Below are 23,470 nucleotides of genomic sequence, written 5' to 3'. Positions count from 1 at the left end.
TCAATCCCACAATTCTTTGCGCCGGGTTATTTCTGGTTCCAGGTCATCAAAAATGTCACACAAAAAAACATGCTGCCACTGTAGCATCATTTGTGGAAAAGGCTTTCTTCTTCTGATATTATGCCAGGTGTTCCAAGTACTTCAAGTATGTTGTATGTGTAGTATGATGTACTGAACAGGAAGCTCCAACAGTATGTATTATGTACATACTTTATGTATATATGTAGTACATACAAGGAATTCACATGCAGCAGGTGTGTCAGCTGATGAATGCCAATTGTTCCTAAACAGGGTACCAGTTCATGTCATTTGCATGGACAGATGCCCCGTCAAGCCTGTGAAAGGCATGCAGACTTCAGGCTTGTGTGCAAATACAGGGAACTGGATGTCCCGATCCGATCACATGATTTTCAGAAGAAATCGGGAGTAAAAAAAACAACTTTTTATTTTATTCAACAAACATGACCATGTTCACGTCTTAAACTCATACTGAGGCCTTAGTTTTGGTTTTAAATTACATATCATAATTTATTTATTTATTGTCGCACAGAGCAGAAGAATTTGCCAAAACAAACGCATTTCCTTTGATTTACACCGTCGCACAACAGTGACATATGCCGAAAATAGCAGACCTACAAGCTCACAGCGCGTCGCTCCCGCAACACCGGCAGGTTATGTCCACCTGATGACTCGGAGCAGCTAGACAAAATGTCAGAAGTTTGGAACCATTTTAAAATTGAAACCGAAGCCAGTCTAATTGCCAGTTGCAATGTTTGCAAGGTGGACGTTCCGCGTGGAGGAAAAAACAGAGCTGCGTTCAACACGACCAATCTAATACGCCACCTGAGAAACAGCCACAAACAACAACAAAGGAATGGGGGAGGCGGCTGGTGCTTTGCCAAACAGCTGTATTGATTGCAATGCCTTGCTTGAATGAAGTTAACGTTCACCTGGATAACGTCAACATTCGCTTTGTGAGGATTATCGTCTGCGTTTCAGACCAAAATGGAGCAAATCATTACGTAAGTCGAACACTGTGAATGTATACTAATGTGCAAACAGATTGAAACTTTGAATATTTCTCATATGAAGCACATTCTCAGGGGCTCAGGGTGAATGTAATGTGAGCCACCGCGTTCGAGGGGCTATTGAGGCAACAGAGGGGCTTGTCTCGCTTCGCCAGTTTCTGACAAAAATGCGTCAAATCGGTTACTAATGTGAAAGATCAGATCGGGAAAGATCGGTATCGGCAGATACTCAAAATCACATGATCGGGATCGGATCGGGAGCAAAAAAATGCGATCGGGACATCCCTACATGAACCATGGCGAAAGTCTCAAAGAAGGAATACCTTTCCTTCCTTGACAAGTGTTATTGTCAAGAGTGACTGAAAAAATAAACTGTAGCCGCCTGTGAAGTTACAGGAACAGAGAACAACATGAGGCAAGAAATTCCCACCCTTTCCCTAAAATACTAGGAGACACTTCCATTGACTTCAATTTATCTCAATTTATCAATTCATTTGTATTTACTTCAATTACCCTGTCATCTCTGTTCCAAAGGTTTCCTCGGAAATTGGTAAAAGGGCATTTCTTTTTTAACTGTATAATGTTTATGTAAAAGTTAATGAATCCTGGAAAAAATGGGTAATACATCTATGCAAACATGGGAAAAGTTGCTATGCAAATACAGTTTCTAACTGAAAATGTGAAAAAGTTACTGTGAAAAGGAAATGGAGAATGTTTATGTGAAAATGATGTAAAAAAGTGATTTTGGAAAGAAAAAAATAGGAAAATGAACAAAAATAAAAAGAATTTCTTTTTAGGACTCTTTCCGATTGGAATAATTTACCAAATAATTTAAGATCTCTAACCTCATTTGGTATATTAGACTTTATTTCCCCCATCTTAAAACTTGCTGTTCTTACTTTGAATTAATGAATATTTTTTATTGTGACGCATTGTTTTTGTTTTGTGTTTTTGTGTTTCATGTTGCGTGTCCCCCTTGAAAACCAGATGCTACACCTCAAGGGGTTCATCCTGCAAATCGAATAAATTATTTCCACAAGAAATTATTAATGACAGTAGAGACAGGCACTTTGGAAGAAAGAAAAAAGAAGAGAAAAGAAATTGAGCAATAAAATGATACTCCAAAAAGCACATCACTGTACCTACTAGGGCCAATGGAGGACGTGAATCAGTAGATCTATCTGATTTGGACAAATGTATTGAGGGAATAATATGAGAGACTGCTCTGTGTGGTAAGACACACTCTCCAAATTACACAAGTGGTTACTAATGACACACATTATCATTAATCACTTTGATCAGACATAACCTAAGCTAAACTTGTGTTCCCAATTGAATGGAATTGCCAAAATTAGGGTGTAGGGTGTATCAGTGAGGGTCTTCATAAAGCTTAGTTAATATGGTTATAATTATTAGCCTATTTAGCCAAATGCACTGATAAAACATTTTGTTAATCTGAGGTTTGGTGCTGCTGTAATAGATTTTTGCATAAAGAAGGCATTCTAAATTGAAGCCACTTTCACATAATATCCTCACATATGTTTCCAAACACACATGAGTTTTGTTTATGCCAAGGAACAAATTCAGATAATAAAAAACAATAGGGCTAGATCCACAAAGAATGGATTGCACGGAGCAAGTTGCACCCTTACTTACAATTCATTATGAATTGAAAATGGGGGACCCTGATGTAAACAAGACAAACGTCTTTCTCAGGTCTGCATCCCCTTAACAATTGTGTGTATTGAGCCGTACTGTACCCATTCTGCAATCTGTTAATAAAATTTCCATTCAATCAATCACCATGCAGATTGATTGATTGAATGAAAGTTTTATTAACAGATTACAGTCTAAAAGCCCCACTGGTTGACCACGCTGCTCCTAACAGGAGATCTGACTGGTTACTACGTTGCCATGAAGCCCCTCACTAGCCTCACTAGACAGAGTGTGACCGACTGACATTGCATTTAACCCTTTCACTAACACACTACAAAGGGTTAACACTTTCACTATCACACTACAGAAGGTTAACCTTTCACTACCACACTACAGAAGGTTAACCTTTCACTGCCACGCTACAGAATGTTCTGTATCGTATCGCTCTCGCTCGGCATCGCTCTCTGCACTATCTCGCATATGTGCACGCGCACTGAATAAAGACCACAATGTACCTTTAATCCCAATATTCGTCTGACCACACCCCTATCAGCTTACCCATATAAGCAGGGGTGGGGCCACCCACTCGCCTCCTTCTCGCTTTCACCACAAGGAAGAAGTGCCTCGGTAGATCCCCACACTTGACACCATGATGGAAAGGATTAGGAGCAGCTTTGGGAAACAAGGATACGTTGACATCATATCTTTATTTTCTCTCTCACTATTTTCGAGAAAATACGGCGATATTGTCTTCGTACTGGAGTGTCTGGAAGATGTTGATCATTCTAAAAATCCTCCACCGGTTTTCGTATTGGGAGCACGCCGCTGCATGCTTCTCAACTGCAGTTCCTTGCTGTGTTTGTTGGGGTGAAACCTGTCAGGCCACAGCTGAACTGTCGGACATGCCGCTGTTGTGAGAAGCGGTGCATTCCAGGTTGGGTGAGTAGTGTTTTGCTGGCAGGCTCCACTTGTCTGTTAGTGCTATGGGGGCTATTTGACAATGTTTATGGAAACCGGCCCCAGGCTAGGGTCCTTTGTTCAGCCACCTAGGCGACAGAAGGCCTTGGTCTGAAGACCATTATAGTTTTAACTAGTGGGCCGCGACCATTAACACTGGTGATCCCTGTGTGTTCTGGACGAGTGGATTCTCTCTGTCACCGTGTTAAGGCCCCATCTTTCATATCCAAATGAGAGTATTCCTTCACGAGGGGATATGTGCATGGATGTGCGATAGCGGCAGATCCATGTTCAAGTCAGCTACACAGGCCAGTTTGGTATTGTGCTGATTCCGTCGGGTGTTGGTAAAATCACCGTTGTGAAGCGGTGTTGACATCTTGTTTTCTCTTTTCTCTTAAAAAGTGAGGAGAGGTTCAGAACGGCGGCCTGTCTGGGTGAGTGTTATGTCATTGTTTACATGTTCATAGCTTGCGGTTAGCCAGTCAGCTGTTAACTGCTGCGTTAGCCTGCTGGATCGCTGCATGGCCTGCTTAGGTTGGGCCTACTGTTAGCCAGTCACCTGTTAGCTGCGGTGCTAGCATGGCGTGATCGCTAGGTAACGTTAGCTTGCTGCTATAGGCCATGGCCTGGCGCGGGGTAGCTTTAGCTTCTCACGCGCCGCTGTGAGCTTGCTTCTGGTCGCGTGCGCCGTTAGCTCGGCGTCTCGCGAGCAGGAGCAGTAGCGCCCGAACGGTTGGAGCGGCCGTTAGCTTGATGCTATTCTGTTGAACGTGCTTTGATTTTAACATGTTTTACACTCTTGACTACGACGTCATCCTTGACAGGGGATGTTTCGTCGACCCTGCCCTGAGCCAGGACGGCAAGGTTGCATCAACAGAGAGGACTGTAGTGCGGGTTGGAGCGGCGACGCTGCCCAGTTCGAACAACACAGGAGCGGCTGTGTTCCTACGGTGTCTGTGACTGCACTTCGCTGATCTACGTTCCGGGTAGGAACAGGTTTGACCAGACCTTATAACACGTCTTCTGGTTTTACTTTTCTAAATGTATTGTGAATAACGATGTTTTTCCCAAAACGTGTGTTGCTGCAGTGCATTTAGGGTACGACGCGGGTTATGTGTGAGCTGTTTTTGTCACTGGCAGTTAGCTTCTCCGTGCAAATCGGGTTGTTGTTACAGATGTGATAATGATCTGGTTGTTGTGTGAGTAACATCATGTGTGTTGTTATGTACCGTGTACTCACAACTAAGGTAACTAACCTATGAAGCTATGCTTAGTGACAAGTGAGTAAAAGAATGTTCTTTTCTCAGCCTGTGATGACAATGAACAGTGTGTTCACATATTAACAGGTTTTCCTGTTTTAACTGGCCGTATTGAGGGTAAAATAAGAGGATTGTGTTTCCCCCCGGTTCCCTGGGGACTTTTTCATCCTCCTATCAGACATGTTGTGCACTAATTGTGTCTTTTGTGTGGTAGGGATGCGATGTAACCCTTAGCTTGATTGCTGAGGTTGTGCTAAAACTGCTGGAGAAACTTTATTTTCCTAAAAGAAAAAATGGTTTGGTCGCTGTCGTGTGTGCTTAGCAAGGCCTGTGGCCGATACTGATCGAGAATGATGTATTCTCTCATTGTGAAAAACGGCGTTCCTCTGTTGAGTGTTTTTTGCCATTTTTTTTGTAGGTGATGATGGGTTGTGTGTGTCATGTGACCTACAACTGGGTTGGACTGGCCACAGAAGCACATGTGTATGTTGGACCGGGGCTCTTAGAGCCCTCTCTATTCTGTGTTTTTTCCTTAGTAAAAATCAGATAGCAGGTTAGCTCATGCGCTGTGTGGGGCTGTCAAACGCTTCATAGAGCTGACTATGACTGTGTCATATTCTCTTTTTGTCATTACATCGTATCATGGGTGTGGGGTCGTAAAGGGGTGAACTGGTAACCTTTCCTCTCCCCCTTGTTTCTGTCGGTCAGGGGTACACCCCCTGTCCTTCAAGGTTCCCGTCACGTGGCGGTTCGGCACGTTACGGGGGGGGGGGGGGGAGGGAGTTCCTGGTCCCACGGCCTGGTATATTGGGCGTGTGCACCGCAGGAATTCCCCCGCCATAGAGTACGTCACTGTGCTCGTCTCTGTTGGTAGGACTTCCGTGTGCTGTTCAGGTCCATGTGATGGATCTGTTTCAGGGGGGTGGTCAGGGCTCCTCCTCACCAAGCGCCTATTCGGGCCTTCTGTGAGTTCGGACTCCTTCTTCCATGTGAGGGAGCCTCCATCGGAGTACAGAGCCTTCCTCCTCAGATTGTCAAAGTGAGTGGACCCTCTAGAAGGGTCCTATTCTATTGTATATGTATTCGATTCAATTCGATTATTGAGTGTGTATGGGTTCAGTGCCTCTTCCCCGGAGAGCCCTAAAACCAATTTTTTACATGGCTCAAGGTGCAATATATTCTTTTCAATCTGTACAGCTCGCGTGGGAAGTCTCTCTGGGGATCCCCGTCTCCTTCCTATGGGAGGGTGGTGGGATGTAAAAATGTGAAAATGTTTTACCCCTGGCTGTGTAGACTGGGATACATACTGTTGATGCTTCCTTCTTTTCTATTCAAAAAGTTTTGGAGTTAGGGAGTGTCACACCCCTCTTGTCGTTCCCCTGGGCGCCTTGGGGATTCAATGACAGGTCTAAATAGCCTGTTCATTGATGGGGGTGTGTCCCGACGCACGTATAGTGCTAGCTCGCTGTAAACAGGCGACTGACTGGCACGTCTTGGTTGCTTGTGGTTGAAACGGCGTTTTTATAAAGCAACTGAGATGGGGGTTTTTCCTCTTCCGACGACCAAATCCCACGACCTGGGTTGGTTTTTCGACGGATTCTCGTTCATGTCTGGGGGATGATGACGGAATGGATCTGAACATATGTAGAGGGGTCTCACGCCCTTGGGGTGGGCCACCAGGCGCGGTTCGGCCGAACGTCTGGGTGGCGCCTTCTTTTTCATGTTAAGATCGACACGCATATCTGCCCTTTCTCCTGGAGTTGGCATGTCGGCGTGGTTAGGGCACGGGACTGGTTCTGGTCACGCTGGACCGGATCAGTTGAACCCGTTGTCCGCCGGGGATGCAGATCTGCTGTTCTGGTACCCTGAGGGACTTGGGCTTTTTTCAGGGGAAAAAATGCCAGGTCGGTCCGGGTGTCACAGGGTTAAGCGCTATGGAGACCCTGGTTGGGTACGTTTTTACTCAGCACTGTCGTAATGGCTTACGGCCATGCCAACCTGTACACGCTCGATCTCGTCGGATCTCGGCCGCTACACAGGTTGGTCCTGGTTAGTACTTGGTTGGGAGACCGCCTGGGAATACCGAGTACGGTGTGCTTAGGGGCTGGTTCTCCATTATTTTTCGCTCCTCTCTCACGCATGGCGAAGAGGGGCCTGTTGGGGGTGGTCTTTGACCTCCTCTGGTGACCCTGTGCTTCCCGTATCGCCAGGCCCGGTCCGAGGTAATGTTCGTCGACCCGTAGGCCTGGGTTAACCCTTTTTTGAAAACTGAGACACTTGTACTGCGGTATAGCCGGTGTATACCCGCAGGTGTGTTTTGGAGTTTTTTCTTGAGGGGTTATAGGAACAACCACCGCATTGGGTAACACCAAGGTGGTTGATTCCCTGGTGTGTTGGAGCAGTGTCAACTCCCGGGTTACCCGGTTGAGGGTGCCCCTGCACGTTCATGACGTCTGCCAATCGTGTCAGCCTTCTCTGCCTCAACCCCTCTGGGTGGGGGTTTTTAAATGGAGGCTTGGTCATGCAACAACGCCAGCATACGCCCCTTCCGCCGGGGCAGCTGTGTTCAGCTGTCCCCTCTGGCGCCTGTCTCGTCCGCAGTCTCCAGGCTAGGGTTAACAGCCTGTTGCCTGGTTTTTCCCCGGTGCGCTGCCTGCTTCCGTTGGTTAACCTTTTTTGTGTGCTTACGGCCATGCTGACTGCCTGTTCTGCAGGGTCAGTGTGCCAGGCGGTGTACTATTGGGGGGACAGGGCCCGCTCGGCTTACGGCCATACCGACCTGAACACGCCCGATCTCGTCCGATCTCGGAAGCTAAGCAGGTTCTGGCCTGGTTAGTACTTGGTTGGGATACCGCTTGGGAATACCAGGTGCAGTAACTGAGGGGCCTTTGTCCGAATACGCTGGCGATGTGGGGGGGCGGGGCACTACGTGCCCACCTGGTGGGGTCTTGATGCTGGCATCATGGACTTCTCCGGGCCCCCATTCTAGGGAGTCCAGTCCTTTTGGTGGGTCTGGGTCTTCCTTCGTGCTCCGCTGCTACGGCCTTGCCACGGGGTTGGGTTTGCCCTTGACCCCGTGATTCTGGGGGCAGTAACGAGGTTGTTCCTCCGTTCGTTCCCGGGTGGCATGCGGGTTGTGCGTGTGTGTAGTCGTGGGGTCAAGCCACGGTCTGCTCACCCTGTGCGTTGAGTTGCTTGAGTGCCTCTTTGCACGGTCGGGTCCGTCGCCCTCCCGTGAAGCCCCTAATAGGGGGGGTGCCCGCCATTAGGGTGGGTCGGGGGGGCTCGGCCCTCCCTGTTCTGATGGTTTGTGGGGGGCTGTCAGCGGGGTGTATTTGTCGGCCGTTGGCTCTCGCTCGGCCTCCCTTGTGCAGAGAGCGATGCCGAGCGAGAGCGATACGATACAGAACGTTAGGTTATGACTATAACCAAGTTCTGTTAGTATAGCGACGCTCGGCATCCGACGCCGCTGCAGCCTTTGACCTCGCCTTGTGGCGAAAGCTTGGGAAGGAGGCGAGTGGGTGGCCCCACCCCTGCTTATATGGGTAAGCTGATAGGGGTGTGGTCAGACGAATATTGGGATTAAAGGTACATTGTGGTCTTTATTCAGTGCGCGCACATATGCGAGATAGTGCAGAGCGATGCCGAGCGTCGCTATACTAACAGAACTTGGTTATAGTCATAACCTAACATTAACCCTTTCGCTACCACACTACAGAGGGTTAACACTTTCGCTACCACACTACAGAAGGTTAACGTTTTCACTACCACACTACAGAATCACTACCACACTACAAAGGGTTAATGTTTTCACTACCACACTACAGAATCACTACCACACTAGGGTTAACTGTCTATAGTGTGGCAGTGAAATGGTTAAAGTCCCTTGCGGCCTGGCGGGGCTATAAAGGACTAATGCCAGCACGTTCGCAGAAACACTCATAAGTACACCTTCCGATCAAATATGTTAATTTGTACCTTCCGTGAGGCCTACCGATTTTTTACTTTCAAGTTTCAGTCTAAACCTTCTGGTTTGATTGAATTGATTGAAAACTTTAATGAACAGATTGCAGAATGGGTACAGTACAGTACAGTACAGCTACAGAGACCAGAGAAAGACTTTCGTCTTGTTTACATCAGGGTCCCCCATTTTCAATTGTGGCACGTACAGCATTGTCCAATGTGTGCAAACCCCATCCCTCTGGTACTCCAAGCTCGTTAAAACAAACATCAGGAATTATTAGCAAATACTACTGTAATTGACACGGGTGTAATCACGGCTGTTGTCACCTTATTTACCATTAAATGGAGCGAGTTGGCGGTAGGCTGTGGGCGTACCTTCTCTCTGCTGCAGCTGCTGCGGCTGCTGAGGCTGCTGGGCCACTAGCGTGGGCTGGTGGGGGAACGGCTGGCCCACCAGGCCGTACGCGGCAGGATAGGTGGCTGGTGGGGGAGAAGGAACAGGTTGTCGTCCTGGCACTTCAAACTCTTTTAAAGGGCCACTTCAAAAGCACATTCAAGCGCTAAATATTTCAATATATTTTAGGTTGATTTTACAGTTTGATTTATAATTTATAAACGTTTTTAAGAATCACAGACACACTTGTGGTTAAGGCATAATACATCAGAAATATATAAGACATGTCCCTGTTCGCTTTATTACTTTCTATTTTGTGTGGACGATAATGAATATGTATGTGTGGAACCTATTCTGTCAAAATGTTCTTTCAGGACATTAAAAGGGGCAATTCACCAAAAAACAATGCTGATTTATTTAGCTCATAGTCTCAGCACCATGACATGATCGGACTGCTACCTTCATCATTTTATAGAGCTGTAATTAACACAACACAAGGATTCTGTGTCCCTGATGACATCCCTGGTGCAAAACTGTTTAGAGTTTTTGGATGTGTGTGAGACTACAGTATGTGCAAAATAAATCGGCTTTTATTTTTTGGCGAAGTGTCCCTTTTAATGTCCTGAAAGAACATTTGACAGAATACATACATACACATACATCATTATCGTCCACACAAAATAGAAAGTAAGAGAATGAACAGGGACGTCTTTATATTTTTTTTCCCCTCCATTTTCCTCCGATTTTCTCCCATCCCAATGTTAGTCGTATGCCAATTCCCAGTCCCTTCCTGGTCGCTGCGCACTTACCCCCCACAGTCAGATCATCTGGGAGAGTGGAGGCTACCACGTGCTTCCTCCGACACACGTCCAGCCAATCACCGCTTCTTTTCACCTGGCAGCGCGGATTCTCATCGAGAGGGCGTAGCGTGTGGGAGGACCACACTATCCCCCTCAAGTCCTATCCGCGCTTAGCAGGCGCCCCGACCGAACTGTAGGAGTCGCTGTTTACAACGACCCGGACCCACCCCGCCAGCTTCTCCCACCCTCTAATACAGCCAATTGTATTAGTGCAGACGGCCAGCCAAGCTGGTGACAACCCCGGAGCTGTGAGCTGGATTCGAACAGGCGAATCCAGCTCACAGCTCCGGGGTTGGTGACGAACGCAATCTCCGCTTGGCCACCTAACCGCCCTTACGTCTTTATATTTCTGATGTATTACTTCTGATACATACCACAAGTTTTATATATTAAATAAAATACATATTATATGAAAACAAAATAATAAATCAACTGTAAAATAAAGTTTTGAAACGTGCTTATATGAATTCAGTTCATTATTATTTTCTCTATTCCATTCACCGCATCAAGGTAAAAGAGAGGACCCAGCTGGCATTATTGTGGCTCACCTGTGTAGTGCTGCATGCCTGTGTACGCCTGCTGCAAGGGGTCCAGGACCGGACTCTGAGCTGTGACACAGTCATCAGAGAGGCAAAAACACGTGAGCAACAACCACTATATGCAAAATGATTCTAAACGCTATCCAGGGCACATTAACATGCTCCAAATAACATTCAGTCCGACCTACCACTTTCATTCACTCTCAATTATACATTGCAGTAGTTAGCCGTGTTAACCCATCGAGCCACATACTTGTAATTCCTGTGTAGTATTACACGGCTATCTATACCTTGATACGCATGAACCCCATTGGTATACAGGGCTTCAGTGGCTGAATGCCCGTTGGGTGGAGCAGGCAATGAAGGGTAGCTGTTGAGAGGTGGAGGCAGGGCAGGGACTGATGTGGCCGAGAGGGTGGGCGGAGTGTTGGTACCTGCGGATAATGTCATGACATGGTTATATGTATATATATAAACTAAAAGGAGAAAACCTTCAAGGGAAAGAAGGGACCGCACACTCCACAGGACTCGTTTTTGCTTATTTATTGTTGCACAACGCGTTTCGCTATCGCTTCCTCAGGTGCTATGCCTAGGTGCTATGCCTAGGCCTAGGCATAGCACCTGAGGAAGCGATAGCGAAACGCGTTGTGCAACAATAAATAAGCAAAAACGAGTCCTGTGGAGTGTGCGGTCCCTTCTTTCCCTTGAAGGTTTTCTCCTTTTAGTTTATTTATCTCTCTTGCGCTGACCTGCACCTCCAGTCGCATATATGATGCATATATATGCATCATACTCTTGACACCGAACTGGAACAACAGAATGATATAGAACACGAAACAGAAATACATATTGTGGGACAAAGAGAACATGATGAGACAGACTCATGCTCATGGCTTAGAGTAGACGACAGAGTACAGCAACTTGCAATGGGCCTGGTCTACAAGATACACTACACCACTAAGATACCCATGTACATGTCGAAATACCTCCCAAAGGTCAGTGAATTCCACGACCACAACACCAGAGGGAGTTCCACAAATCAAGTTCAACCCAGATTCGGCTCAAACAAGGGACTAAACACGTTTCGCTATTATGCCACATTGATTGATTGATTGATTGAAAAGTGTATTAACAGATTGCAGAATGGGTACAGTACAGTACAGCTCAATACATACAATTGTTAAGGGGATGCAGACCAGAGAAAGACTTTCGTCTTGTTTACATCAGGGTCCCCCATTTTCAATTCATCATAACATATATGACATACATGACATATCAATGTGGAACGCCCTACCCACAGCCATAAAATAATGTGAATCCCTACCCTCCTTCAAAACCGCTCTCAAAGAGCACCTACGGGTGGCTGCAATTAGAAACTGGCCCCGGTAAATGTCCAAACCCCCCCCCCCCACCCATCCCCCTCCAATGTAGTTTCTTCCCCTTCGACTATATATTTTTTATCATCTCTTTTTTTCTGAAACAGTACTGTATATTTGTATGTCTTGCATGTCATAAATGTCTTGATGAAACAGTACTGTATATCGGTATGTCATGTATGTCATAAATTGAGTATGGGGGACCCTGATCTAAACAAGACGAAAGTCTTTCTCTGGTCTGCATCCCCTTAACAATTGTTTGTATTGAGCCGTACTGCATTGTACCCATTCTGCAATATGTTAAAGTTTTCAATCAATCAAGGGTTGTCAGCAATAACATTAAAGTAAAGCAGGAATAATGGGAGAGGAGGGGAGGGAAGGGAGATTACATTCTAAAATCTGAAAAGTCACATCCTAAACCCTGGCAAAAACGATTATCACATTCAAAGCCATATAGAAAATCCTGAGAAATCCCACCTGTGCCCAAATGATAACTCGCCATGAGCTGCGCTGTACATCCGTCTGCCATTAGCCTACCCGAGGACTGGGCGAGGGAGGTGATGGGAGTGGCAATGAGACTGCTGGGGTTTAGGGCAGCCAGCTGCTGCATCTGAACGGCCGCCACTGTGGCTACTGGAGACAGGTAGGCCGACTGAGCCACCAGGGCCTGCTGCTGCACCAGCTGGAGGGATGGAAAGAGGAGGTCAGAGGTCGGAGTTGGAGTTGGAGAAACAGGGACAGAGAGATCAAGGAGACAAGGTTAAGAAAGAGAAGAGTCAACCTGCTGTAAGATTCCAGGACCTTTTCTGTGACTATGCCGGAAAGTACAACATTTCTATGTAGTAATCATTTATAAAAGAATTTAAAAAAAATACATAAGAAAGGTAGAAAGGTGCGGAATACAAGTATTGCTTTTCTCCCCCAAAATGATTGATTAATTAATTGATCATAAAAACAATGTGGGTGGGTGCAAAATTAATGTTGTTTACATGTTGCATGCATGTAGCCCCGCCCTAATTCCCATTTCCCCATGTGGAATGCACCTGATTGGGTAAATGACATGCTGGTGCTCTAGTGGGACATCTAGTGGCTGAATGTTATCTATAGGATCTTTAACATCTAGTGGCTGAATGTTATCTATAGGATCTTTAACATCTAGTGGCTGAATGTTGTCTATATAGCACCTTTAACTCATTCAGGGCCGAGGCCTTTTCCTCATCCTGTTCTAGCTAGGCCAGGTTTCAATTACATATTTTCACTGTGCGTCACCTTGTTTGTAGAGCTATATTTCTATTCTACATTATTGCTATGGATACAATACTATGGTCATTTGACAGTAACTATCTTCTGTCCAAGATGCAAAAAAGAATACAAATTTTTATGAATAAGTTCGCGCGGTATGCCGTGGTGAATATAAGTATAATTTCGGAATAATCCGGGCAAATTCCTGGGAGGCTGGATATAGGGCGCAACGTGAATTCTACTAAAAGCGTTGGCGTTTCGTCCCTGGACACGCTACTATTTCCAAATCAAATGTATATAATAGGTATTATGTTTCATCATGAATGCATGAAAGGGAGGGGGGGTCGTTTCTGATGCTTTGATTGCCAGTAACGGCATTCGTTATTACCACAACACACGCCGATTAGCTGGATTGGTATGAAAACATTGTTGGATCAAGCTGAAATTTACGTCAGATAGTCCTTACCTGTGGTCAGGGGTATTCCAAAAAGAATATTCCAATTGTTTGATCGCCATCTGGTACATCTGATGTCGATCTGGTCCACGACATAATCCAGCACAACACACCCATCGATTGTCCCGAAAACGATTCAATGCAATCGAGTGAAGCCCTAGGTATCCCTGTACTAAAAAACTGCGCCCGGAGCGGTTTTAAATGTAACACCCGGTCTGGAACAGGGTTTACTGCACTCTCGATACTGCCTACTAGCAGGATCTGGCCGGTACTGCACCCTCGGTGTCCCAGTATGCCTTTTAACAGCAACATACGGGTCTGTGACATTGAATAGAATATTAAAATAAAATAAAAAATTGTTTAAAGCAAAAACGATCCAAAAACGTATATATATACGTTTATGGCCCTTAACTCATTCCCCGCCAACAACAGTTTACTCATTATTGGGAGCAGACGCTTGAACGCCAACAACGAGTATATTCGTTATTTGATCGTTTTTCCTTTTTTTCGATATTTTTATTCATTATTCATCCAGGGACCTTGGTGTTACCATAGGGAATGGGTCTCATTCCCGAAATTTTTTCAAAGAGTTATTCTGGAAGACTTATCTTGGAACCACTGAGACAGAATCAATGACAAGTCCTGAACGTGCTGGTAATATGTCTTAAGTGGCTGAAACGGTCGCACAAATGATATGATATTATATCTGCTTGGAGAATGGCATTCTGTCTTAAACTCGAAACGCGCGTTCCCGTTCAGGTCATTTGCTTACAAAACAACGCCTCCAGAGCTCCTTATAAGGCAACTAGTGACGCAGCTGTGTGAAAATGGAATGGTGGAAGTGCTTTGCGAGTCTTGCGAGCCATCAAAACTAGATTAGATTAATGTATTGGCATCATATACAGCGCGTGGTACACCTGCCGCAGCGCGCACACACACACACACGCGCAGTACTGTATATGAATGAATGAATGAAATATAATATATAGCCTACGGCGGGCGTAATGAATGAACGCAGTATGGCTTATTATTCCATAATTAAGCCTATACTGTTCATTCGTAGGCGCACACAAGACTTTTAATGGAATATTAATGCAGTCTATTTCCACCGATTAGCTTTAGTTCTTATTTATTTATCCACTGTCATTTCAGTATTGGTGTATAGGCTATATAGTGTATTTCAATATAAGTTTAATTGATTAATGATATATTCGAAGGAATGCAGGTTTATAGCTATATCAACCCCCTCCAATGTACAGTAAATGACCAAGTATGGTTGTCAATATTCCAATGTACAGTTTTGCTTGTACAGTGTAAGTCTATCCCCCACCCACCCCTCCTACCCAACCTCCTCCAACAGTTTCTACGTCAAATGTACTCTCTTTTCTGGACTCTTTTTGTATCACAAACAGTACTGTATTTGCAAATCTGGTATGTCATAAATGTATAGATGTAGCAGTACTGTCTATCTGTGTTGTGTGTGTCATATGTTATGATGAATTGAAAATGGGGGACCCTGATGTAAACAAGACGAAAGTCTTTCTCTGGTCTGCATCCCCTTAACAATTGTATGTAATTGAGCTGTACTGTACTGTACCCAATCTGTTAATAAAGTTTTCAATCAATCAATCAAACAAAGGTCTGTCCCATTGTATACCAATCAATGGGATACATTGCATGTTGACCTGCATTCTTTCAAATGTATATAATTAATCATTAAAACAGATGTGTAACAAATAAGAAATACAAATTCCACAGAAGGCATTAAATAATTATTATTTTCAATCATTTCACAATAATTGCATAATTGTGTTTGAATATCTGAGTAATTAAAGTAATTATACATTTGTCCAAAATAGCTGGTTCAGATATGGTTAAGCAGCTGCCCTGTGATCAGATGAATCCATATTATTAATTTTACCGACATCAAATGCGTAATTTCTTATCGTACAAATATTGTCATATTTATTTTTATTATGATTAAGTAATTAATTCCAAGGAGGCCTGTAGCGTTGACATGAAGGAATCACTATGAGAACACAGTCTGTCAAGTTAATACAAATTTTAATTAGTCAATCAATCATAAGACTGCTCCTCAGCACTCTTAAATCTGCTCTCAGCCACGATCAAATCTGATCTCAGGAAAATTTGGGGACTCCCGCTCCCAGCCCTAATATGTCTTAAATGGGCCGAAATCTGGCTAAGACGACATTTTTGGTCGTAAATTCGTTCGAGAATGAGACCCAATGAGTCTGAGATCGCCAACGTGCAATACCGGCCGCATCCAGCTAGACGGCGGTATCGAGCACCCTTTGAAACCTTGTATCTTGGCCTGTGCAATGGTCAAATGTCACCGGGCTCACTTTTCTTTGTCGGGCGAATGGAGCGGTTATAACGATCGGATTGAGAAGCGTCGAATGCTCCCGATGCATGATGTGGGGTGCATTATGTTGGCGACACGATCGACACCAATACTGGGACTCGCCATCAGATAATTGGAATATTCTTTTTGGGGTACATCCTAGTGAAGGTAAGGGCTATATGATATCAATCCTGCATTGATCCAACCATGTCTTCACCCGATCACAACATGTCTGTGTAAAGTTACTCCACAACGTATGCCGTTGGTGACGGTCAAAGCATCAAAACACGACCCCCCCCCCTTTTCATGCATTCATGATGAAACATAATACCTATGATATAGATTTGATTTGGGAATAATAGCGTGTATAGGCAAGAAACGGCAAAGTTTATAGTAGAATTGACGTATAAGGCTCAGCCCTTCGGTAATTACCCCAGACCACGCTATAACCATACTTATATTCACCACGGTATAACACGGGAACGTATGGATGAAGAAATTAATTCTTTTTCACATATTGAACGATAGATAGGTGATGTCAAATGGGCCATAGTATTGTATCCATAGCTATAATATAGAATATAGCTATAGCTCTACAAACAAGGTGACACACTCCTATCTTTTAAAGCGTGGCAGTGCTAGAATGGGGCCCGGCTAATCCCCGGCGGTCAATGAGTTAACCGTTGGCGCCCAATAACATATATAAACGTTGTTGGCCGTGAAAGAGTTAACATCTAGTGGCTGAATGTCGTCTATAGCTCCTTTAACATCTAGTGGCTAAATGTTGTCTACAGCACCTTAAAAAAAGAAAAAACTTTAATTCACCCCCTGGCCTGTTTGCCGCCTTTTTCAGTCTAGAAAGGTTTTAATGTAAAAGGCCTAGATAGTCTGGTATCCAACAGTTGGGCTTACAGTGGGGGGGAAAGCCATACAGTGTAGAACAACAGCTGTTGACCGACATCTTATCAAATGCAAAAGAAAAAGTGTATAAAACCCAGTAGAAGTGACCCGTTTGTAACATCCCTAATATTTCCCTGACATCACCCGATAATCCACATAGAATTTGCCATGTATAATACATTGCACCTCAAATGTGACTTTTGTGAAATCTTTGTGAACAGACCAACGCATATATAGTCTGCATTTTATGACGTAGGAAATTCATATAGCGCTTTTATCCAAAGCACCTTGCCATTTGTGCCTCTCATTCACCCATTCACTCACTCACACACACACTGATGGCAGAGGCAACCATGCAAGGTGCCAACCCGCTCATCGGGAGCAGTTAGGGGTTAAGTATCTTGCTCAAGGACACGCCGACACTTTGCGCTGCCGGGAGGAACCAGAATCGAACTGGGAACCTTCTGATTACCAGACGACCACTCTATATGTACTTACAACCTACATAGAGGATATGTGTGTGTGTGTTAGGGCTGACCCCGATTAGTCGAATAATCGACTAATCGATCAAAAGCAGCCGTAGTCGACTGCCAACCTCTGTCGAATGCAAAAAAATTATAATATTTCTTTTTGTTTTATTATAATTTTTTAATCATTCTTTCCAAAAGCAAAGAGTCCTAGAAGCGTGGCTAACGCTAATGGCATGCATACCAGCGAGGCTAACTGCCTAAGAAAACACTGAAGGCACTGAAAGAGGATTTCACCTGTCTAATGAACACACTAGACTAGTAGACAATAGGGGTGTAAAGGTACATGTATCCTTACCGAACAAGTTTCAGTGTGTACCGTACCGTACCGAACGGCTGTGTAGTGTACCGAACGAATATAACGGTATGTTAACCACTAACGACCGCCCACCGGAGTCTGCTTTTTTCACAATCTAATATAATTATTAATATTATAAAAAAAAATTTACAAGTCGATTATTCATTTCAATATAGAATATTTGTTGACAGCCCTACAAGTACAATTAGGTACTGCACACTACATCACCCCTGAGTGGAACATGGAAAGCCAAACTTTCTCCCACTGTACCGAAAACCGTACCGAACCTTGACTTCAAAACCGAGGTACGTACCGTACCATGGTTTTTGTGTACCGTTACACCCCTAGTAGACAAATATCAAGAAGTATCCATCAGTGGGACAATTGCATGCTTTCGCAGAGGACAAGGAGCCTTCAGTCGACTCCTTCAGACATTAAGCACCCCCACAGCCCAAATGGAATGATAAAAAAAGAAAAAAAAAATTGTCCCAGTCGACTATCGGCAAATTTCGGCCAATCAAAGTAGACTATCCAAATCCTTAGTCGGGGACAGCCCTAGTGTGTGTGTGTTTCCCAGAGTGTGTACCCAGTTACCCACCGCCTGTGTGTAGGCATTGTACGCCCCGAGGTGCAGGGTCATCGGGCTGATCACCCCCAGCTGAGAGGCCACCTGCTGCATCCGCCGGATCCCTCGCTCCTTCTCCGAGTCGGCAAACTTCACCACCAGGCTGGACGAGGCTCCCTGCCGGGCCAATGGGGGACAGTGCCATCGTTATACAGACACACACACACACGCGCGCGAGCGAGCGGTCAAACTGACACGGTTAGAGGCAATGTTTTAGCTCATTGACTTTGTTGATTGTTTATATGGGCTTTTTTTTTAAGTAATTCCCTCATGGTGTATTTGAGTAGGGAGCATGCATAATTTAGAACTGTCATTAAAAGCGAATTAAAATTGTCACTTTTTTTCTTCTTCAGTAAAGTAAGAACCTGTCGTTGCAATGTAATACAAAACACCATACGGCAGAATGACCTACAGCAGAGCAATGGGAGAGGAGGAGAGATGAGGACATTTCACTAACACTGTGTCCTCTCTCACTGGTGGAGTGGAGTGTCGAGAGACACCGAGAGAAACGTGTGTGTGTCAGAGGAGGGCTGACAAGAAAAGTGGTGACTATAGGCTATGTCACCATCATAAGTGTCCAAATGATTGTGTTTCTGTTTGTACCCTGTGGTGTGTGTGTGTGTGTGTGTGTGTGTGTGTGTGTGTGTGTGTGTGTGTGTGTGTGCATGCGTCTGTGTCTGTGTATGCGCTGTCTGTGTGTCTCTGTGTGTGTGCACACATCTGTGTATGTGCGCTGTGTGTGTGCATGCGTGCGTCTGTGTGTGTGTGTGTGTGTGTGTGTGTGTGTGTGCATGCGTCTGTGTCTGTGTCTGTGTATGCGCTGTCTGTGTGTCTCTGTGTGTGTGCACACATCTGTGCATGCGTGCGTGTGTCTGTGTCTGTGTCTGTGTCTGTGTCTGTGTGTGTGTGTGTGTGTGTGTGTGTGTGTGTGTGTGTGTGTGTGTGTGTCTAACCGGTAGAGTGCGGCTCCCATGCAGAGTGCTGATGGCGGCCTGAGCCTCTGCGTTGCTCTGGTACTTTACAAATGCACACCCTGCAAGACATGACATACCATTACATGTGGTGCACACACAAGTACATACACACACATACATGCACATACACACACACATTACATAGGAACTATATCCCTTTGGAAATACATTAAGAACCATCTTACATCCAATGCTTCATCAGTTACTGTGGCGTCATTAAGCAGCACGGTCCAGAAAGCGTTCATGGCTTCATCAATCACAGCCCGTAAACCACGCATTGTTAGCCATGACCCATAAAACCTATTGCACCATTAGTCATGCCCCATACAACAAACACAGAGGAAACGTAGCATCTGTGTTTCAAGTGTCAGGGCTCCTTGATTTACACGCAGCTGTGTCATTAGCAATGTTGTTACTGATAATGGTCATTTACATTCCCGCGATGATGATGATGATGATGATGTGCGTAAGCTGCTGGAGACTCGACTGTTAGGGGTGGGCTAAAGGACAAACAATCAGGCAAGTCATGGGTTAAATTGTGCAATCACTGGACTCATCTAAATGGCAGTAACATTACCCTAGATTGCGGCATAACAATTAGTTACATCAGACGGGATGTATTGGCACTTGTCGATGGTGAAGCAAACACTGGGGTTCCTCAAAAGCATCTTAGCGCAGAGATGATATTTGTTCTGTTTAACAATATGGTGCTATAGATAAGATTTGTATGTAGAGTAATCTTATTTTTTTGTATACATCCACAGAGCTTTTAGAACAGTGTGGAATAAAAGTATTGCCTTTCCCCCAAAAAAAGATTATTGATGAATTCATCATGACATTTGCATGTATCCCCTCCCTACTTCCCATTTCCCCACATGGAATACACCTGATTGGATGAATGACATGCTGGTGCTCTAGTGTGACAACTAGTGGCTGAATGTTATCTATAGCACCTCTAAGTAGAATGGCCAAATGGCAATAAAAAAAGATTACTCAATTAAAGCTTCAAATATACTCCCTTCAACAACCCGTCAAAAGGGGCTTTCGTTATTGAGATGCCCCTACCAGAGGTAGAACAAAACGCAACAATGTTTTTCCTCATCTCTATGGTCTCAAATGAATCAAACAATGTCACTTGTGTACAGTAGATGTAGAATGCATAGTGAGGGAGTTACATCACTAAATGTACAAGGTGTCCTAAACAAAAGGAAATTAAACATTGACAAGTGGCGGCTCCAATCTAACACCACCCAGTATCTTGGGTGAGAAGCACACTAACAAATATAACTTCAGAAAAAGATACACTACAGAGAAAATTCACGTGTTCCCAAATCTTGCTTTGGATCATCCGTGTGTCCATTGGTGACATGCACCAATCATCTACCAGCACTCCAACCTTCCTCTGCTATAATAGGTGGAAAAAGCTGGCAATGACCCTCCCCCTTCCTTTCACACATTGGTTTGCACCTCATGTGAATTCTTCTTCTTGGCAACTTCAATGTAACAAAGAGCGATGTAGAGATGTCCCAACAGATCTTTTCAGGGCCAAAGGCACTTCCCATACATGTGCTTCCTGTCCAGAGGTGCTCAATGCCGGTGATCTTCATCTCCGCTGCCTGGTGTGCCTATGTGAGCCCCATGCCTTGAGAGCCTTGGACTCAAATGACTGAAGCCACTGTGCTGTCTTGTCCAGGGATGGCAATATAGCACTCCCACATCGTGCACCAGGAGATATGGAGAATCCTTGGCCAGCTTCCCGGGTCCCCTGTACTCCAACGAGGCACCCCAACTCCCCCCTGCTTCCAGTGACTTGGCCCCTGTTACCATCCAGGAGGAGCAAGACAACATTGTTGACTCTGCCAGTTCTGTAGCTTCCGCTGCCAATGAGACAGCTGCACGCTGATTTCCCAGAGATGTTCACGGCTACGTTGGCGGCGAAGGGGATTCCCCTTCCAGTGCGCCCACTCTGCCCCAAGCCTGATGGTATGGTGGGTGACTCTGTTCTGCCCCCCCCCCCTTTCCCAACTATATTGACAGCCTGCCAAGATACCACTGGGATAAAAGTGCCAGTTAGAGCCTATACCTGCCATACACGCAGATAGAGGGGTGAATGTCTACTCAAGTAGTGCTATCCTGTGCTTGGAGAACTCTCTGGCTGCCCTTCATCCAGGCGCTGTTTGACAGGAAGCTGCAGCCCAAGCAGCGGCTGCACCAGCAGGTTACTGCCCTGACTGACGAGTCATACGCTTGTGCGGCTCACAGCGCAGCAGCTGCCGACAGCATAGCTCTGCTGTTCTCTGCCCTGTCGTCAATGGCGACAGGGAAAGACACGCTGAGCTCTGGAGAGCTGGTGACGTTGGCCAAGTCTTCTGGTGCAATTCACCTCCTGACCCAGATGTTGGCAGTATGACCATGGCATGGCGTGGTCCACGATGACCCTGTCACAGACCACCCTGACAGAGGACCAGGCTCCTCACCAGTCCCCTCTCTCATGAAGGTGTTTTCGGGGGCCCCACTTTGACGAGGCGGCAGCTGCCGTCCATGCAGCAGAGGTAGAGACAGCCCGCCCAGCCTGCCACTTTCAACACTGGCCAGCTGAGTCTTCCCTCTCCTCTCACACCAACAGGGCTTCATCCGGGAGAAGAAGCCCCTCTCACAGAGCAACCCAACCGCCTGCCCCGGGCACCTCTGGTTTTTCAACTGCTGCGTCCCTCGCCAGCACTCCAGCCACCGTCCCAACCTTCATTCCAACCACCCCCCCCCTCAGAGATGCCTGTGACCCCACAACTTGTTTCATAAAATAAAGAACAAGATTTTGTTTGAATGCATTACATTTTCTTGAAAGGGCAATATCCCATTTGAGACTCACAAACACAACTCCTGCCATATGTCCCTTACGCCTGAATGCCGCCTACAACAGAACTGCGTTTCCGCGTCTCTGATTGGCCAGGTCATTTCTGGTCATGTGACATGTACGCCCAATCGTGGGACCGCAAGTTTCTACACTGGTTAAGCTTAAGCGCTCGTTCGAAGTTGGTTACGGTTAGAGTTTGTCTTAGAGCATGGCGATAGAACGCCTGCCCTAATTCCGACGGTTAAGCTTAGGCACTCTTTCGAAGTTGGTTAAGGTTAGAGTTTGTCTTAGAGCATGGCGATAGAACGCAAGGTAGTTTGCAGGCTGTTAGACCCGGAAATAGGCGCAGAACTTGCTGTCCCACGATTGGCGCACATGTCACATGACCTGGCCAATCAGAGCGCAAAACTCGAACGCAGAAACGCAGTTCCGTCGTAGAAGGCATACACCCTTACAGCCAGCAGCACTTCCGAGGTGGCAGTGAATGCCAGTCACAAATATACCCACCTCTCTCTTCACACACCCCCCCCCCCCCCCCCCCCCTCGTCCAGCTCGAGTGGCTGAGATCAGGTTTTTCTTGCTGGCCAAAGGTAACGCTGCCCCAGGTGTCACTCAGGTAAGTCAGTCGCGCTGGCGCTGTCCCCTTGAAAGACGAGCGGCCTGGTCCCTCCTCCTCAAGATGAGGGCTTCAAAGACTTAAGTTCTACACTGTCACTGCCAGCAGAGTGAGTCCCCTCAACCAGTCTGGTGACATCACACATTCCCCTGACATGATTCTCATTCATGCCTCCAGAGAGGGGTCGATCCGAGTTCTCCAGTGCCTCATCCCAGGCTTCTATCCTGGGAAGATGCTGTGCCCTCCGTTGACATACAGGCCTCTCATGGTTTGTACCAGTTCAGTCTGGACAAACAGCAGTAGGGGCCAGGGTGGCCTATCCAATGTTTAACACAGGGTGGCTTGCCTTCAGAACATTACACAGCCTGGCGAGATCTATGCAGTCCAGCACCATGGTCAGACAGAACGCTGAGGAAAAAGTCACAAATTGTTATTCGAGAGCCCTTACCCTCTGTTGGGGTGAAACATACTGCGTTATAAGACCTGACGAAGACAGCTACCTTGTCGGCCAAAATACAGGAGCTGTTATCAAAGAAGGTCATCGCCTTCGTCCCTCCACAGGAGAGGATGAAGGGTGTATGCTCCC

The 23,470-nt window shown here is 45.8% G+C and overlaps 1 protein-coding gene across 1 annotated transcript in view; it reads right to left on the bottom strand.

The window, feature by feature from the left end:
- Positions 1-23,470, bottom strand: part of celf3a (cugbp, Elav-like family member 3a) — a gene marked incomplete at its 5' end in the record, with an annotated part of 58,588 nt that overhangs the window by 9,921 nt on the left and 25,197 nt on the right. Inside the window, 6 exons of the mRNA XM_084312818.1 lie at positions 9,239-9,343; positions 10,666-10,725; positions 10,947-11,090; positions 12,570-12,714; positions 18,414-18,557; positions 19,394-19,473. Of these exons, the coding sequence (XP_084168944.1) occupies positions 9,239-9,343; positions 10,666-10,725; positions 10,947-11,090; positions 12,570-12,714; positions 18,414-18,557; positions 19,394-19,473 (678 nt within the window). The remainder of the gene's footprint in view (positions 1-9,238; positions 9,344-10,665; positions 10,726-10,946; positions 11,091-12,569; positions 12,715-18,413; positions 18,558-19,393; positions 19,474-23,470) is intronic.

Source organism: Notolepis coatsorum, assembly GCF_963971535.1.
Source record: "Notolepis coatsorum genome assembly, chromosome: 4".
In the NCBI taxonomy this organism is placed as follows: domain Eukaryota; kingdom Metazoa; phylum Chordata; class Actinopteri; order Aulopiformes; family Paralepididae; genus Notolepis; species Notolepis coatsorum.
Note: the sequence above shows the minus strand (reverse complement) of the source record. Positions and strands in the feature narration are given on the sequence as shown.